Here is a 20,121-nt window from a genome sequence, read left to right as displayed (position 1 = left end):
ACTGGTCCAACATTTCTTCCATTTGACTATGAATCCTCAAAAAAATAAATATAACAAAAAACAGAAGCACTTTCTTAACAGGGGGCACTGCCAACTCTGACAATACAGTCTTTCGAGTGAGGAATTGGGTAGGATTCTGCCTTTGTTACTGCATTAACCTTTCTGTAGTCTATGCAGAATCTAGTTGAACCATCAGGCTTAGGCACAAACACGACTGGGAACATCCAGCTGCTTTGGCTGAGTTCAATTAGGCGGTTTTTCAACATGTGTTGGATTTCTGCTTTTAGCTGGACCTGTTTCTCTGGACCTAAGCGATAAGGATGCTGTTTTACAGGAGAGGATTCTCTTACATCCACATCATGTATGGCTAAGGTTGTACATCCTGGCCTGTCCCTACAGACTCCTTTAAATGCTGTGAGTAGCCTTGTTATATCTTCGCATTGTTCTGCATCTAAATATGAAAGCATGGTGTCCAATCTCCCTAACAACTCACTATTAGCTATCTGGATAGTAGGAGGTTCAATTTGAGAATTATCTAGGCCTCCTTCTGCCTCATCCTCGCTATCCCTACTACCTGACATACTTATGCTTGCTCCCGGCGGTGATATCGTTGCAACATATTGACGTGACACAGCCGATTCTTTTTCCGGTGATTTGGGGTGTCAATAAAATAATTTACTTTACCAATCCTTTTGATTACTCTATATGGTCCACTGAATCGTGCTTTCAGCAGTTCACCCTGTAAAGGCAATAACACCTTATCTCCTGGTTGAAATGTTCGGTTTTTGGCATGCTTGTCTGCCCATTTCTTCATGGTTGTTTTGGAAGCTTTCAGGTGTTCCTGAGCCACTTTGCAGGCTCTCGTGAGCCGCTCCCAGAACACGGATACATACCTAACATGGAAGATTCGTCCCTCTATTCTAAAAACCTTTCTTTAATTAGTTTTAGAGAACATCTTATCTCATGTCCATAAACTAATTCAAAAGGACTAAAACCAGTAGACTTATTAGGTGAATCCTACAAACAAAAAAGAAATTTCAGCCCTTTGTCCCAATCATGGGGATATTCATGACAGTATGCCCTGATCATCATTTTGAGGGTTTGATGATACGGTTCTAAAGCCCCTTGTGTCTATGGATGGTATGCTGAAGACTTTCACTGTATTATACCCAGATTACTCATAACTTCCTGGAAAATGTTTGACGTAAAATTGGAACCTTGATTCAACTCAGTCTCAATCGGTAATCCATATCGAGTGAAAGACAGGGTTAACTGTTCTGCCACTACCTTAGCAGAAATTGTTCTCAAGGGAATGGCCTCTGGTAATCGAGTAGCCATATCCATAATAGTGAGTATATATTGATGTCCCACTTTTGTTGTTGGTAAAGGTCCCACACAGTCTACCAACACCCTACTTAATGGTTCCCCAAAAACTGGTATGGGAACTAGAGGTGCCGGTTTTATGGCAGGTTGCGGTTTTCCCATAATCTGGCACATATGACACGTTTTACAAAACTGCACCACGTCCTGGTAAAGACCTGGCCAGTATAAATGTCAACTTATATGCGATTAGGTCTTCCAAATTCCCACATGTCCTGGCATAGGAATTTCATGGGCTATCCTTAATATTTCCCAGCGATATTTGGGCAATACCACTATCTGATGAATTACCTTCCATTCTTCGTCCGCAGGTCTATGAGGAGGTCTCCACTTCCTCATCAGAATCCCATTTTTAATATAGTAGCCTTCCAGAACTCCCTTTGCTTCAGCTTCAGTTAGAGCCGATTTATACCAATTTACTTAACTCTGGATCTGCTTGCTGAGCCTTGATCAGAGAAGACGTACTGAACATTTTCTTCGGATTATCCAAATCCCCAAAGAAAGTTTCAGATATTCAGCTATCTGTCTGTGGTGCCAATTTGACATCAACAATGGAACTTGTTTAGCCATTGCTCGGGTCAATACACATGAAGGAAAAATTCCTGGAAACTTATCCTGCAATTGCTCTGTCTCTTTGACTTCACTTAGTCTTTCCGTGACTATTGGAGAAACTACTAACTTCACTCCGGCCAAATCATTCCCAGGAGTAGGACAACCCCATCTATAGGCAACTATGAACAACTCCTACGGTTACCGTTACAGACATTAGGTCACACTGCAGGTACACCTGATACAAAGGTACAGATACATTCTCCCACCAATACCATTCACTAAAACCTTAGCATTCAGTGTGCTCTCTGGTGGAAAAGTCATGTCTTTCCCCAACAAATGAGTTGGGTGGCTCCTGTATCCCTAAGTATAACTATAGGTTTACCTGCTTCACATGAGGGATAAGGAGTTACTTTTCCTTTTGACAAGAATTCTGTATAACTCTCAGGTATTTTATTCACATTCCCAGCATTCACAGCAATTTTTGTACTTGACCTTACAGCTGCATTCAGAGCTATAGCCTGATCTGTTGTCCTTTCAGTCAGGGCCCCTTTCTCTGCATTGGCTTTGTGTACTACAATAAGTCCCATAGGTTTACCCCACAACTTCCAGCATTCTGCATGAAGGTCTCTCATCTAGTGGCAATGGAAACACATAGGTTTTCGCACCTCACTTCCACCATCAGCATCTTCCTTTCTGGCCTCAGGAGGAGATCTCGGGGCATTCCCAGCTGTCTCTTCTTGTCCCCAGCTACTTGCCTTCCTTTCACCCTCCCACCTCCTATCCTTCTTGGGTTTGTGGGGGTGATGTATGAAGGGTTTGGACTTGTAAACAAGCTCATAATCATCAGTAATCTCAGCTGCCTGTCTGGCTGTTGAAACCTTCTATGTGGGTTCTTACTAATGGAGGGAGTGAATTTTTAAGTTCTTCCAGGAGAATTATTTCCCTAAGGGTCTCATAAGTGGCCTCTACCTTTTGTGCCCACATCCAACAATCAAAATTAATTTGCTTTACCCTCTCAAATTCTATGTAAGTCTGCCAAGGCTGTTTCCAGAGGTTCTGAAATTTATGCATGTAAGTGCCCAGGACTAACTCATAAGCAGTGTGAATAGCCTTTTTTGCCACCTTATAATCTGCAGGAGCCTTCTAAGAAAGCATGGCATAAACTTAATGAGCTCTCCTAATCGACCTGCTTTGCATAAGCAATGTCCAGCTTTCCTTTGGCCACTTCTTTGTTTAGTTAGCTTTTCCAAAGAAAGGAAAAATGCCTCTATGCCATTAACCTCAAACTTGGGGAGAGCTTGGATAAATTTAAACAGCTCTTCACTGGGTCCTGGGTGGGGTCAGTTCTTTCCTCACAGAATTTTCACTTGAGTCAAGGCCACCCTTTAGTTTTAGTTCCAGCTTCTTTAATTTGTATTCCCTTTTTTGCTCCCTTTCTCCTGCTCTCTTCTTCCTTTTCTCTTTCCCTTTGCCATTCTTGTTCCAGCTTCCAAAATGCTATTTCTTTTTCCTTTTCCTCTCTTTCTTCCTTTTTCCTTTCTTTTTCTCACTCCCTTTCTCTGTCCTGAAATTCTTGCTCTAACCTCTTCATATCTAACTGAATCGGTGCCAGTATTACCGTGTCTTCTTCTGATTCCACTCATCCCTCTGGCTCTTTCACTTCAATCTTCAGCTGTCTGGCCACTAGTCCCTGAATTTCAGGTCTCCTTGCCTTTGATCTAATATGTACCTTCAAGTGCTCTGCTATACTTAACAGTTTACCAATGGACAATGCCTTTAAAGAACCGTAATCTATATCAGACTGCTACACAAATACACTTGCATCAAAAGTAACCATTCCAGTAGTGTAATCTTTACTCTAATGCACAAGAAACCTGGTGTTTTCTTTTTCCGCTTTTCAGTTATTACCCCACTTACAATTGCACGTCGTTGGCTTTTAGTTATCCCGGACAAGTCCCCAATTATACGTTACGACCGAGGCCGTAGGAATACACTGTCTTTCTCTAGTTTCACTTCTCCACGGGTCACAACATGTATTTAAATATTTACCCAGTTACCGATACGGCCATTATATACTCTATTTTTATTTCATAATAAAATCCACCAACCAGGTTTCTTTAATAAACAACAAAATTATCAATTTATTACAAAACAAGACTTATTTAGTAAATATGTGCAAAGCATTAACACACAGACTGAAATATGAAATATTCCCTTCTAATTTATCCCAAGCGCGCGCGCGCACGCACACACACACACACACACACACACATACTGGTTAAAGAAAAAATAAAGATGTTTTCTCTGCAGAGATCTCTTCACAAAAATGCAAAAAAAAATCTTTGGCCAAATACTTGTTAATTCTTGAAGGAAAAGGAGAAAATATGGAATAATATCAGTTGTCCCTTTATTCTGGCATCCCAAATACACATCGATGGCAGTCACTGGATCTTTTGGAGCAGTTCCGTTCAGTTGAAGACTAGTCTGGCAGGCTTTCCAGGAGAAACGCAGCATCAGGGTTTTCAGCCATCACACTGGATTTTCAGGGTTTCTCAGAGAAGTAGAGAAAGGATGAGCTGGTAGCTTCTCTCTTAGCAGGCTGACCCTTAACAGACTCAAAATAATCCAAAACAAAATCAACTCTTAATCACCATAAATCTTGACATGTCACTTCTCCATAAACAACTCCCTCCAGTCACCAAGCCTCCTGTTGTTTATTTCGCTTAAGACAGGTGACATCCTGTAAAGGTTGTTTTTAAACAGAAAGCTCAAGTCCTTCCAGTGACCCTTTTTTAAAAAAAAACAAAGTCTAGCATCTTTGGAATCTCTTCATTCCAAAATGAATCCATCTCCACAATCTTCAAACATGATTCCTCAAAACATTTTTTTTAAATGGAAGTACTTTCATAACATTACATATGCAATCAAGGGAGCAGTCTAATCCAACCACTCAACAATGCAATTCAATCCTGTTCACGCTAGTGTAAATGTGTTTTATAGAGTTCCATGCGGCAGACATTCACTTTATTTTTTTCTCCCAGTAAGAATAAAAATATAATGGATACATATTGGTATCCTTTCTATTGTAGTTGTGATCTTGTGATGTCAGCCTTGGATCAGTGGTGTGCTATTGCCCCTGAGCCAGAAGGTTGTGGTTTCAAGGACTACTCCAGAGATTTAAACACATAAACTAGGTTGAAAATTCAGAGATGTACTGAGGGAGTGCTGCACTGTTGTAGTGCCAACTTTTGGAAGAAATGCTAAACTGAGGCCCCATATGACCCCTCAGATGGATGTAAAGATTACATGGCACTATTTGAAAAAGGGAAGGGGAGTTGCCCCAACATCCTAGCCATCAATTATCCCTCAAGGCGGCACAGTGGCGCAGTGGTTAGCACTGCAGCCTCACAGCTCCAGCGACCCGGGTTCAATTCTGGGTACTGCCTGTGTGGAGTTTGCAAGTTCTCCCTGTGTCTGCGTGGGTTTTCTCCGGGTGCTCCGGTTTCCTCCCACAATCCAAAAGACTTGCAGGTTGGTCGGTAAATTGGCCATTATAAATTGCCCCTAGTATAGGTAGGTGGTAGGGAAATATAGGGACATGTGGGGATGTGGTAGGAATATGGGATTAGTGTAGGATTAGTATAAATGGGTGGTTGATGGTCGGCACAGACTCGGTGGGCCGAAGGGCCTGTTATCTCATTGATATTTATAGGACCTTGGTGCGTGTAAATTAACTTCTATATTTGCCTACATTACAACAATGATTACAAGTCAAAAGCACTTCTCTGCCTGTGAAGTGCTTTGGGCTGTCCAGAGGCCATACAAGGTGTTATATAAATGATTTTTTTTTCTTTCACATGTATGAGAGTTAAAAAGCAGCAATCTGTAGGTAGATTTCACGTGCTTATGGTGGGTTTCTTTCAGATTACATTTGACCTTATGCAAGTGATTACTTATTTTAACTAAGATGGTTTGGAGTATCTCACAAATACTGTTCACATGTACACATTTGAGAACTTCACTTGAATTGAGTCATTATCTCATTAAATAACTAACAGTATCTGCAGCTATTAGTAATGGCTTTTTTATGCAATAGAACAATCATTAAAACTATGAGATCCTGCATTTGAAAGATCAATATAACTGCTTCAGTGTTTGTCAATGTGACTTCATCCACAGTTAAATGCCTTTGAAAACCTGTAACATTTATTGCAAGATATTGATTGAGAATCCTTGCTTTACTGTCAGATATCACTGGGCTTATAACACCTCATACTGCATTCTGCATGAGGCTGCACAACATTTGCTGAAACTCATTAAATGAAAGGTGCTGTTAAGTCAGGAATTTCTGCTTACATTAATGAAATGCTAAAAACATATCACTCGAAGTTACATTGGGACCATGTTCCTGTTAAATGAAAGGAAAACTATCTACTATGCAAAAGGAACATTAAATTATTGAAACCCTGCTAGTTAAGCATAAGGAATAAGAACATGAGTAGGCCATTTGGCCCTTCAAGCCTGCTCTGCGTTTCAATACAATGATTGTCTACCCCAACTCCACCTTCCTGCACTATTCCCATATCTCTTGATTCCCTTAATACCCAAAAAGCGATCAATCTCCATCTTGAATATATTCAACAATGGAGCATCCAGAGCCCTCTGGGGTAGAGAATTCCAAAGATTCACAACGCTTTGAGTGAAAAAGTTTCTCCTAATATTCCTCTATGGCTGACCCATATTCTGCGATTGTGGCCCCTAGTTCTAAACTCCTCAGAGACATTTTCCCAACATCCACCCTGTCAAGCCCCTTAAGAATTTTATATGTTTCAATGAGATCGCCTCTCATTCTTCTAAACTCTCGAGAATGTAGACCTTGTACACTCAACCTTCTCAACCTTTCCTCATAGGACAATCCCTCAGTCCCAGGAGTCAGTCCAGTGAATCTTTGTTGCACTCCCTCTTGTTCAATTGGCAGATGTCCATTCGCCAAATCAGGAAGCAGGAGACAGTCTGTGATCCACAGCTGTTTTATTCTCAAAACACAGTTCAGTACAAATATCAGTTTCCACTCTTCCCTTCTGGACCCACTCCCTGACCAGAATTAACTCTCCTCACTGGGGAAAAACCCAGCCCTGAAATATAAGCTGCATTGAGCATCATCTGCTCTCTATTAACTCTGAAGTAAGTCCTGGTTAATTAAAGGGACCAGCATTTTCAACATTGTCACCTCTATGGCAAGTATACCTTTTCTTAGGTAAGGAGGCAAAACTGTACAGTGCTCCAGGTGTGGTCTCATCAAGGCCCTATATAATTACAGTAAGACTTCATTGCTCTTATCCTCCAAGTACTTTGTAATAAAGGCTAACTTACCATTTGCTTTCCTAACTACTTCCTGTACCTGTACATGAACTTCCTGTGATTCGCATTCAAGGTCCCTCTGAATGCTAACATTTCTGAGTTTTTCACTGTTTAAAAATGTTCTGCTTTTTAATGTTTCTTACCAACGTGGATAACTTCACATTTCTCCACATTATATTCCACCTTCCACATTCTTGTCCACTCACTTAACCTGTCCATATCCCTCTGCAGCCTCTTTGCATCCTCCTCGCAGCTAACTTTGTATCTTCAGTAAACCTGGACACTTGGTCCCCTCATCTAAGTTATTAATATAGATTGTAACTAGCAGAGGCTCAAGGAATGATCCTCACGGTACTCCACTAGTTATAGGAACATAAGAGTAGGCCATTTACCCCATCGAGCCTGTTCCACCTTTCAAAACGATCATGGATGATCATCAACTTCAATGCCTTTTTCCCACGCTATCCCCATATCCCTTTATGTCATTGGTATTTAGAAATCTGTCAATCTCTACTTTAAACGAACTCAATGACGGAGCTTCCACAGCCCCGTGGGGTAGAGAATTCCAAAGATTCACAACCCTCTGAGTAAAGAAATTTCTCCTCATCTCTGTCCTAAGTGGCTTCCTCCTTATTTTGAAATTGTGTCCCCTGGTTCTAGACTCCCCAACCAGGGGAAACATCTTACCTGCATCTACCCTGTCTATTCTTTTCAATATTTTGTAGGTTTCAATGAGATCACCTCTCATTCTTCCAAACTCTAGAAAATACAGGCCCAGTTTCTCCAATCTTTTTTCATAGGACAGTCCTGCCATCCCCGGAACAAGTCTGGTGAACCTTTGTTGCACTCTTTGTTGCCTTTATGGCAATAATATATTGCTGTCTTATTATAATAATTATTATAATTATTATAGCCTACCCATTTATTCCTACTCTAGCCTTTAACCAATCCTCAATCCATGCTAATGTATTACCCCCAAACCAATGGCCCCTAATTTTGTGTAATAACCTCCTGTATGACTCAAATGCTTTACGAAATCCAAATATACAACATCCACTGGTTTCTCTTTATACCCTACTAGTTACAACCTCAAAAAAAACTAACAGATTTGGCAAGTACAATTCCCCTTTCATAAATCCATGTTGACTCTGCCCAATCATATTATGACTTCACTAAGTGTCCTGTTTCACATCCCTAATAATAGATTCAAACATTCTTTTACTACTGATGTCAGGCTAATTGACCTATAGTTCCCTGTCTTCTCTTTCATTTTCTTGAACAGTGGGGTTACATTTGCTACCATCTAATCCACAAGGACAATGGTAGAATCTAGGGAATTCTGGAAGATCAAAACCAGTGCATCCACTATCTCTGTAGCCACTTCTTTAAAACTCGAGGATGCTAGCCATCAAGTCCAGGGGATTTGTCAGCTTTTAGTTCCATTAATTTCTCCAGTACTATCTTTCTACTAATAATAATTTCTTTAAGTTCCTCATTCTCACTGGACCCTGATTCAGCACTAATTTCAGAATTTTGATGTGTCTTCTACTGTGAAGACAGATACAAAGTATTCATTTAATGTCTCTGCCATTTCCTTGACTCTGAGTTCCACAGTTACAATCACTAATTTCTTCCTTTTTACATACCGATACAAGCTTTAAACATTGCATTCTTCTGTCAGACCCCCCTCACCATGTTTAGCTGAATAATTTCATCAGAACCATTTCTGTCCCACAATGCCAAAGTCCAATGAGACTAAAGGGGTTTTTAAAATGAATGATGCAGAGACGGTTAGCAATCAGACTGTTCACCAGCAGTTCCATTTGTATGCATCAAAGTATTGTATTGTATACATCAGCATGTTCATTCACTGCACATCTTCCAACATGCATTTGAAAAACGGTGAATATTTTCTTAATTGCGTTATTCGTGCAGGCTGTCTTAATGCAAAAATATTCCATTGACATTGATAAGTCTGAAACATTGCCACCTGTAGGATATTTCAACACATGCCAACATCATGAAAAGTCAAAATGTGAAAGTTGGGTTTGAGGTGTTACTAACAGATCAGTGAATTATCCACGTCTTTCCCTAATGTCCAGTATGCACCCATAAATATTATTTTTGCCATTGTTATGGCCAGGTGAGGAAAGGGTCTCGGGCTCCCCTCTCAGCCTTTTCCTGGTTTGGCCATAACAGGGTTTAACTTTTAAAACACAGTGTTTTTAGCTTCCCCTCAGTGACTCCTTGCTCACTACTCTCTAATTGTAATTGTAAAGAAATCAACCAGATAGACTTTCTCAGATTTAACCAAGAAAGGTGTAAGTTTATTAACCTTAAAACTCTAACTTTGATTGAAGTTAAGTCTTGCAGTTCTCATTAGGGCCCAGTGCACACTTTCAAACTTGTTTCACTGGTCTTCTGTCTTGAGGCTTATGTTACTTCCATGGGTCCATGGAACTTTGCGTGAGAGAGAGAGAGGTGCTGTCTTCTGGAAGTTCAATTGCAGTCTGTTCCAAAAACTGTTCTGTGGTCTTTTTAAAACAAGTTATGTTCAATGTCCAGTAACCGTTCAAAAATAATGTTCCATAGGATGAAATTAATATGTTTCATTTTGGCAGGTGTGGTTTCCGTCACACTCATGTGTTATTCACACCTATTGAATATGAATGATAATAGTGAGTGTGAATGTGATACTCATATTTCTGGCATATGTTGGTCAAACTGGACAATCCAATTTATGTTGGCACACTGAATATTGCAGCAAAAGCATCCATTCGGGCAGGACAGTTCCAATCTCACTGCTGTGGAAACTGTAGCAGTTTCTCACAGAAAATGCTACACGATTTTAATTAAGAAGTTCAAGTTAGTATAGGAGTTACTGAGTTTATTTTACCACTGTTTTTTAGACTCTTTCTAGATTATTTTCCTGATTTTCTAAGGAAACAGTTTTGTGAAGCTGTTCCAAAAGTGCCACCACTCCTCTAATGCCTTGAATTTGGACAGTCAGTAAATGCTGACAGGCTAGTCCAACGCAGGAATTGTAACAGCTTAGCAGGTGCTATCGATGCCCACATATGAAATTCCTGCAGGAATTGCTAGATAGCAATCAGATTACTAACCCGGGCAAACCTCTTTCTTCTCCCCAGCCCAGAGATAGTGAGAAAAACCATTACTCCCATCATTAACTGCAGTAAAATTAATATAGGTGAAAGACTGAGCTTGAGTCCTTCCCTGGCCTGTATGTTTCAGACCACATCACACAGTAGGGTGGCTTTTCATCTTTAAGATGTCCATGCAGAGTTTCACACACTAGGAGCACAGCGTGGGAATTCAGCCCTTTCTTGGGCCTGCTACTTTCCAGCCATTAAAATTAATGAGGCATACACTCAAATTCTTGACATGTACTCCCAGTGGGAGCGCTAAAAATGAAGATTCACTTCAGTATCTGCTGTCATGTTGTTTCATGAATTATTAATCTTTCAGACCGGTGAAGTACCACCACATGGAACTAGTGCCCTTGAATTATGTCATGAGGACTGCAATAGTAATACCTGACAATGAAATTCATCATATAAAACAATCTTTCAAAAATAATCATATGGAAGGTATTTTTGAAATACCTGAGTCTACTCCACATAAGGTATTAACTGACAATGGAATGTCCGGCAGATAGTTACATCAGCAAATGTGTGCTTGAGTTAAATGTATTCTGTTATGGCAAAAACAAAAACATCAGTGTTTCATGCTGTCAAATATTAATCAAATCCAAAGTTTCTTGTGCATACTGAAGCAGATTTACAAAGGAGACATTGGGAAAACTGTCCATGTACTCAGTGCTGCAAGATATTTTCAATTAATGAATAGATTGCTTTGTCAAAACTTATTAGATACTATGAGTTTTTAACTGTGGCTGAAGGTTCATGACTTTGTTTTGATAATGTAGTCTCAAGACACTTTGATACTGTTAAACTGTTGAGATGTTAAGAAACTGGGATTCACTAATCTATTGAGTCAAAACAGAAGCAAGCAGCCCATAACAGGATATATCATCAATCATGAATACTTTAGAAAAATGCTCCTTAAATTACTATGAAATGTATATATCATCTCTATAAATACTTCTGACTTTTCAAAAAGGTATCCTGTTACAATTCAAACACACAAATTTACCAGAGAATTTATATCTTCAAACATATTTCAGTAGTTATTGGTTTCGCCTCCAAGGAAATTTGCTATAGATATAACATTAGCATGTGTAAAGGAACCAGTGAGCTAACATCACATTAGATCCATAGATCTCTGTCATTTCATTTTGCCTTTAATTGGATTTTATATCTAGGTTCCTTATCAAGAGCTGGGAGGGAAGACCCTGGTGATGGCAGTTTATGATTTTGATCGATTTTCCAAACATGACTGCATTGGTCAAGTGATGGTACTAATGACCAAAGTGGACCTTGGTCAACAACTTGAAGAATGGAGAGATCTCGAGAGTGCTGAGAAAGAAGAGGTAGAGTTTTAAGTATCTTGAAACTGTCTCTGATATCTATGTAACACACTATAAAAAGGAAGCAGAATTGAGAGGAAAAAATTATAATTGCCCAGAATTTGCAGTTATAATGACGGCGAGATTGTCGGTGCTTGTCGTTGCTACTGCGTAAAATTGATAGCTACGTCTGGCACCCGTACATGTACAGTTAAACATGGAAATCTAGAAGTTGCTGTGAGGGTGGCAGGGTGCGCTGTAGCAGTCTTTGCAGATGTAATCAACACAATCAGTGATTGTGATGTGAACTTTGTTTTTTTTACACACTGTAAAAATCATTGAAAATGTCAGGCTTTGTTGAATGAGATGTATCTGAATTTTTAATGGTGTACTAAGTCATAATTACTGCCGCACAACTCTCTGGCCCTGAAACATTAATTTTAGACGTCAGGGGCCATTTCCAAAGCCCGCTAAGTGCAGGAACGGTGGCGAGTGTGATTTGAAAATCGCCTTCACGGAAGTCAGCACTGGGATCCGCCATCTCTGGAATGCAACGTCATTTTTAAAGGGACGCCAGCAGCGACAGAATGGCGCATGCTTCTATTCAATTGCCTATTGAGCTGATTAAAGAGCTCATTAACAGGCTTGACATGAGCAGGGAGCAATTTTTAAAGGCTGTGAATGAGAAAAATGCCATGGGGGGAACGCGACAGCGTTGTGAAGACGTGAATAGTGTGGCGGGCCAGGAAGACTGTGGAAAGGGCTGATTAAATTAATTCAGAAGCAGCAAATAAAGCTTAGCTGCTTCAGATGCATCTCAGTGTGGATATTGCTGCAGCTGGAAGAGTTTAATGTCACAGTGGAGAGTGGCAGGAAACTGGAGAGGGATGTAAACCTGCTAGTCTCACAGGGGCAGCTGGGGTTGGAAGGAGAAGGCCCGGTGAGCCTACAAAGCCAGGTGAGGGAGTTCAGATGGGAACAGGCTACTCTGACATTAGACAGAACAGTTAAGATGAGCTGCGGCAGATGCAACCTACTGGACGGAGGAGGCCAGAGGAGCACAGTGGGATTTGCAAGGGTTCAAAGGAAATCCCTTGAAGAGATGGCTGCTGACCCTGCACAGAAGTGAAAGAACCAACGTCACCTGCTTAGCAGGCCATTGGGTTTATGAAGATGCGATTCTCGTGCCTGTATCAGTCGAGTGGTACTCTCCAAAGCCCTCCTGCAAGGGTCTCGGTCATTGTGGTGATCTGCTGTGCTCTACATAGCATGGCGCTCCAGAGAGGTGTGGACCTTGAGGACAGTGAGGCCCTGGAAGAAGACAGCTCATCGGGAGAGGAGCAGAAGGTAAGAGAGGAGGAGAAAGAAGTGGGGGGGGGTAACACTGAACAGAGAGGTCCCCCTACTGCACGATGAGGTGGCTTCCTCCTGCCACCCTCCGGAAGAGGACCGTCCTCCTCTCCCTCACGGCCTCCAGAATTAGATCCACATGGAGATCAATGAAGCAAGGGTCTGCCCTGCCCATACAGCAGGCCTCCATCTACCCTGTGACATCTCACTTCCCTCTGGTGCTATTGAAGACAGTTCTCTCCCTCAGGACAACCAGCAGCCTCAGTGATTGCGGTCGTGGAAGTCTACCTGAGCCCCACACTTGATCTGACACACTGTCATTTTCAATCCCACTGATTCTAAGGTTTTCTCACTCAAAAATTGCAATCTGAATCAACTTCCTAGAGGAGGCAGGTTTCAGACCCAAAACCAGACCAGGGTCCTGTTTCCTGCCTCCATATTGAAAATCCAGCCCCTGGAGCATCATTCCCTCCATTCCCTGGCTAAAAACTCCATGTTTATTAAAATAATAAAAATTATTTTTTAAAAGTTTGTTTATGATACTTCGACTTCTACTTTAATCTCGTGTTTGTTCCAATATTTATTTCACTTTCTCTACAATGATTAGAATGTGAATTATAATCTGTACTTTTTGCTTTCTGGTTTGTTGTTTCTGAGAACTCATCAATCTGATTGTCTGCTCAGCCTGCTTAATTATTTCACTGTTCCTGAATGCCACAGATCCCCTATAGATGGTGCCATGTTGGAATAGGGGAAATTGATGCTTTACAGCCAGCTAACTATTTGTGGGCAGCTTTTTCCAAGGTCAATGCAAATGCCATCACTTGGTGCTGATCGCAAAATCCAGGTCTTTGTCTTGGAACAGTCTCTGATAGTCATGTGTTGGAAAGAAATTCAGGACTTAATGCTGAAAACTTTGCAGCTTCTAAACAGTATAAACACATGTAAAGATTATCTTTTAAAAATCATGCCAGTTTAGCACCAGTCGAACAGAATTGTGCTCGGATTTTGATGTGGAATCACACCCACCTGTTCTGCTGTACTGTTCTACCAATGAGTTAATTTTCTATGTTATAATTAGTGCAAAGATTGGGACAGTTTTGTAATCATCCAAATTTCTATGATATTTTCCTGCAGCCAGAGAAGCTGGGAGACATTTGTACCTCTTTGCGCTACGTTCCAACCGCAGGGAAACTCACTGTCTGCATCCTGGAAGCAAAGAATCTGAAGAAAATGGATGTGGGTGGACTCTCAGGTAAGTAAGACAACTGCTCATTTGAAATAACAGGATTTATGAGAAGCATTAGAGTTTGCAGTAAGCACACAGACACCATGTAATATATCACCAGCTCTCCATGAACGAAAAAATCGACTATACTTCATATAGTCTTCTTAACTAGTGGATCCCTCAGAAACCATTGAGTTTTTATCCCTCGGCTTTCTGAAAATCACTTGATCAAAATTTAATACTGGTTACTGGAAAGAAAAATATCAACAGTCAGCTGTTGAATTTATTTGACTAGAACTAAGGAGCAAAAAAAGGTGCAATTACATAGTCTATAGGCCACCAACCAGTGGATGTAGAGGAAAAAATGTGCAATGAAATTAGAGAGTTGCAAGAATTATATAGCAATTATAATTGGGGACTTTAATTACCCAAATATAGACTGGGATAGTAGTAGTGTACAAGGCAGAGAGGGACAAGAGTTCCTAGGAGAATTTTCTACAACAGTATGTTTCCAGTCCAACAAGAAAGACCAGATTTTTGGGAATGAGGTGGACCAAGTAGATCAAGTGTCAGTAGGGGAACATTTAGGGGACATTGATCCCTATCACAAGGTTTAGGTTGGCTATGGAAAAGGACAAGGAACAATCCAGAGTAAGAATAACTAACTGGGGAAAAGCCAACTTCAGTGGGGTAAGAATGGATCCGACCAGATAAATTAGAATCAAAGGTTGGCAGGCAAAATTGTAACTGAACAATGGGCTGCCTTTAAAGAAGATATAGGGCTAAATATTACGCCAGGCGGACGGGAGCTGGCCATCAACGTAAAAGTCGGTGGCGAACCCGCTTCCGCACAGCCCGGGGATCCGTCCCGCATTTTACGCATCCCCGGGCTTTAATTGTTCCGAGGCGGGACTTCCACCCGCTTGAGGGAGGAAGTCCTGCCTCCTTGAGCTGCCAGCCAATCATCAGGCCGGCAGCTCTTAGTCCCAGCAGCACCACTGGGAGTGGTGACCACTGCTGGGACTGCAGCCCAGCCAAGGGCATGGAGCCAGGAGTGCAGGTAAGTTAGTGTTTCCTCGCCAGGAAAATCGGTCGCATCCCGTCAAGGCAAGGGTGGTAGTTTGGGGGGGGAAGGGGGGTGTCTCGGGTCCTGGGGGTGGTTGGAAACGTGGGAGCGACCCTCAATCGGGCAGCCTGTGCCCGTTTGTCAAGGCCTACCCCTGGGACGCTGAGAGGCCGCCAGCTTTCACTGGGCAGCCTTTCACATCTCCCGGATGCTCGCTTGCCATGGGGAAAGTCCCCGTGGAGGTTGGCGAAAGCCCTTAAGTGGCCACTTTGGCCACTTAAGGGCCTTGATTGGCCTGGGCAAGCGGCCCGTTTCTCGCCCCCTCGTAAATTGGGGCGGAGGCTGGAGTGGGTCGGGACGACCTCCCGCTCAATTTTACACCACCCACCACACCTCCCCCCCCCCCACCCCCACCACCATCCGGCTCACTGGGGTGGCATAAAATTCCAGCAATAGTTTGGGCACAGTCAAGGTATATTCCCACGAAGGGGAAAGGTAGGGCAAACAAAGCAAGAGCTCCCTGGATGAAATTAACATGAATAAAAAAATGTATGCTTATGTCAGAGGTCAGGTGGATAATACAACCAAGAACCAGGGTGAATATAGAAATTTCAGAGGAGAAGTTAAAAAGCAAATAAGAGAAGCAAAGAGAGAGTATGAGAAGAGACTGGCAGCTAACACAAAAGGGAATCCAAAAGTTTTCTATAGGCGTAAATAGTAAAAAGGTGGTAAAAAGAAGAGTGGGGCCGATTAGGGACCGAAAAAGGGTCGGGGGCAAGGCTGAGGTATTAAATGGATACTTTGCATATGTCTTCACCAAGAAAGAAGATGCTGCACAGGTCATGGTGAAAGGGGAAGTAGTTCAGACACTTAAAGGGTTTAAAAATGAAAAGGAGGAGGTATTGGATAGGCTATCTGTACTTAAAGTTGATAAGGCACAAAGACCAGATGAGATGCATTAAAGGATACTGAGGGAACTGAGAGTCAAAATTGCGGAGGCACTGGCCATAAATTTCTAATCTTCCTTAGACTCAGGGGTGGTGCCAGAGGACTGGACAATTGTAAATGTAATACCTTTTTTCAAAAAAGGGTATTAAGATAAGCCCAGCAACTACAGCCTGGTCAGTTTAACCATGATGATGGGGAAGCTTCTCGAAACGATAATTCGGGACAGAATTAATAGTCACTTAGATAAATGCAGGTTAATTAAGGAAAGTCAGCACAAATGTGTGAAGGGCAAATCGTGTTTAACTAACTTGCTTGAGTTTTTTGATGAGGTAACAGAAAGGGTTGATGAAGCTAATGTTGTTGCTGTGGTGTACATGTACTTCCAAAAGGCATTTGATTCACAACAGAGTTCTGAGCAAAGTTAGAGCTCATGGAATAAAAGGGACAGTAACAACATGGATACAAAATTGGCTGAATGACAGGAAACAGAGTAGTAGTTAATGGTTGCTTTTCAGACAGTATTAGAACCCCTGCTCTTCCTGATATATATTAATTACCTAGACCACAATGTGCAGGACACAATTTCCAAATTTGTGGATGATACAAACTTGGAAGTATTATGAACTGTGAGGGGGATAGTGTAGATCTTCAAAAGGACATAGGTTGGTGAAATGGGCAGACAGGTGGCAGATGAAATTTAGTGCAGAGAAGTGTGAAGTGATTCATTTTGGTAGAAAGAATGCAGAGAGACAATATAAACTAAATGGTACAGTTCTAAAGTGGGTGCAGGAACAAAGGGACCAGGGTGTATATGTAGATAAATCATTGAAGGTTGCAGGGCAGGTTGAGAGTGTAGTTAGTAAAGCATGCAGCATTATGCATAAATTATGCATTAAGCAGATGCATAAAGCATATCATTAGGGGCACAGAATACAAAAGCAAGAAAAGAAAGTAAATTAGGAGTTAGTGGAAAAGTTTTAAGCAGAAATAGCACTATGACTGTCATGGGCTCTAGGCTGTGTATAAAACTTGTTGATTGGAAATGATTGAAGAGTAGTCTGATCAATCTGTTCCTTGTGTTTGCAATAGTAGCTGTTTTTTCTAAGTAACATCTATGCAATGTCCTACAGACTGAGACAAGTGTATATTCAGCGCAATAAAATTACACTGCACATTACCAGTTCAATACAAGAACTGAAAATGACATCACACTACACAAATAAACCTTCTTCCGCCCTTAAACAATTAAATCATTAAAATAAAACTCATCTGTCAATGTACTGTTACTGATGCAGGGACTTGTTTCTGGCAAGTATTATGGCCTGGTAAGTTATCTGCTCTTAATTTTGTTCATTAACACAATTGCTACAGCTACAAGTGGAAAGAAAGCAGTCATATCTTAATTTGTAATTTTTTTTGTTTTTCATCATTAGACTGCACTACAAACCTGATAATGTGGATGTAGGGTTAGCAACAGCTACATCTGTTTACATTACTTACTTTGACATTTGAAAGTGCCTGGGTGTATATGTATGTGCCTCTCTCTTGCTCTCTCATATCCATTTCAGAAAATGTAAGCAATGTAACCTTTTTCTTCCCGTTTCTATTTATTGCACAAGCAAATCTTAAGAGAAGTAAGCATATCTTGTGTTTAGGGCTAAAAAGTACAAAAGAAATGTGGAAGGTACTTATTTAATTTCTACAGTTTATTAGATCAAGTAATAGTGGAAGATGACAGGAAGAAATTTCTGAGAGAGTTAAAAAAAAAGTTGCATTCGAGGGGAGGCTATATAAGCATATGAGGGAGAAAGGAATAAAAAGATCTGTTGATGGGGTTAGATGAAGAGGGGATGGAGGAGACTCATGTGGAGCATAAACACTAGCATGGACCTGTTGGGCCAAATGGCCCGTTTCTGTGCTGTAAATACAATGTAAGTAGAAAGGGCCAGAAGGAAGGAATAAATAGCAACACAAGGAGGGGACAGTGGTTGGGAGATAACAGCCCAAAAGATCTGCAGGTCGCAAACCTATCTGTTGGGAGTCCGACACACTCCAATACCTAGCTGCCACAGGAGAAGGCGGGGGTGTCCCCAGCAGGTCCCTCCCCACCATCATCCTTGGCCCCCTGTATCGGGGCCTCATTCCTAAAAAATGTTCTTTTTTTATTCATCTGCAGTAATCTAGGCCGCTTCCTTGGCCTGAAGAGCAACACCCATCCTCCCCCAACCCTGCCCCACCTGGGTCCATTTCCGGCGGTATGGATCATGTCGTTCAAACAGCTGGTCTGAAATATTGCATATTGGCTACACCCCCAGCACTGCTCCCTCTATCATAGCTCATCTTATAAGGGGCAGGTGGATGTTCCATCCCTAACAAGGCCTACCAGATTTTACACCTAAAGCTGTAAGTGGCTTCTTTGGGTCCCGACTCTTTTTCAAGTAGTTCCACTGAACCACTGAGTAAATTTCCTCTCACCAAGTGCAAAGACATCAGAATGTGAAATAATCTGTTGTAAAGACAGGGAAGGGCAAAACTGAAGTGAGATATGAGAGAAACAAAAGTTATGAATAGAAAAACAAACGATTGTATAGTCCAAAATTTTCAATCAAGTTGGCCCTGGTGGAAAATGTACAGTAGCAATAACAACTTGCTCTTATATTGTGTTTTCAACATAGGAAACCATCTCAAGGCATTCCACAGAGGTGTAATAAATAATGATTCTATGATTCTAAATATGGATGCCCAAAAGAGGTGATTTTAGGAGGGATGACCAACAAGATGAGTCTCAAAGAAGGAAAGGGAGATGGAAAATTAGGGGGGGGGGGGGGGGATTAGGGAGCAAATTTCCAGTGTGGGGCCTAGGTTCTTGAAGGCACAGCCAGCAATGGTGACACAAAAGGCCAGTGTCAGAGGAATTGTACATTTGAGTGGGGTTGTAGAGCAGGGAGGGTAAAGACCCTGAAAGGATTAAACAAAAGGAAGAGATTTTAAATTTAAGGCATAGGGAAACTGGGAGTCAATGTAGATCAGCAAAACAATAATGAATAAGTGGGACTTGGTGCAGGATAGGATATGGGCAATAGAATTGCGAATTAGTTGAATTTTACAGGGGATCAGCCAGGAGAACAATGGAATAGTCAGGTTTCGAAGTGAATCAGGGCCATAGCAACAAATGTGCTGAGGCAGGAGTGGAAGTAGGCAATGTTATGGAGGTGGAAGTAATCATGATAGAAAGAATCCATGTGGAAGTGAGCGGTCTTTGTGATAGAGCGGATATGAGGATACCCAATAGACTGAGACCAGAGGATAACTGAGGCACAATACGGCACAATGCAAGCTGGAATTGGAAGAAAAGTATGTAAACATGCCCATTTGAAATCATAGAATTATAGAATGATATACCACAGAAGGATAACATTCAGCCCATCAAGTCTGTGCTGGCTTGTTGAAAAAGCTATTCTGTTAGTTCTACTCCCTTGCTTTTTCTCTATGGTTCTGCAAATTTTTCCCCTTCAAGTATTTATCCAATTCTCTTTTGAAAGTTACTATTGAATCTGCTTCCAACACTGTTTCAACAACATTCTCTCTAATTCCCCTTCACTGTGCATGGCCCATTTGTTGCACTGAGCGTTCCTTTTAAGATTGTGGTGTGGCCACATATGTATCCATCTTAAAGGGACCGCTGCTTGTGCACAGCCTGTTTGTTCCCTGCGCGCTGAGCACCCACACAGCTTAGAGGGAATGTTGCAT

At 41.4% G+C, this 20,121-nt stretch overlaps 1 protein-coding gene across 10 annotated transcripts in view; it reads left to right on the top strand.

Moving 5' to 3' along the window:
• Nucleotides 1-20,121, top strand: part of LOC137383840 (synaptotagmin-B) — a 691,314-nt gene that overhangs the window by 582,196 nt on the left and 88,997 nt on the right. For all 10 annotated transcript variants that reach the window (XM_068057126.1, XM_068057125.1, XM_068057129.1 and 7 more), the window contains 2 exons: nucleotides 11,636-11,803; nucleotides 14,267-14,384. In XM_068057126.1, the coding sequence (XP_067913227.1) occupies nucleotides 11,636-11,803; nucleotides 14,267-14,384 (286 nt within the window). The remainder of the gene's footprint in view (nucleotides 1-11,635; nucleotides 11,804-14,266; nucleotides 14,385-20,121) is intronic.

The sequence above is a fragment of the Heterodontus francisci genome, chromosome 25, assembly GCF_036365525.1.
Source record: "Heterodontus francisci isolate sHetFra1 chromosome 25, sHetFra1.hap1, whole genome shotgun sequence".
NCBI lineage: Eukaryota > Metazoa > Chordata > Chondrichthyes > Heterodontiformes > Heterodontidae > Heterodontus > Heterodontus francisci.
The sequence above is the reverse complement of the archived record's forward strand: the minus strand, read 5'-3'. Positions and strand labels throughout refer to the sequence as shown.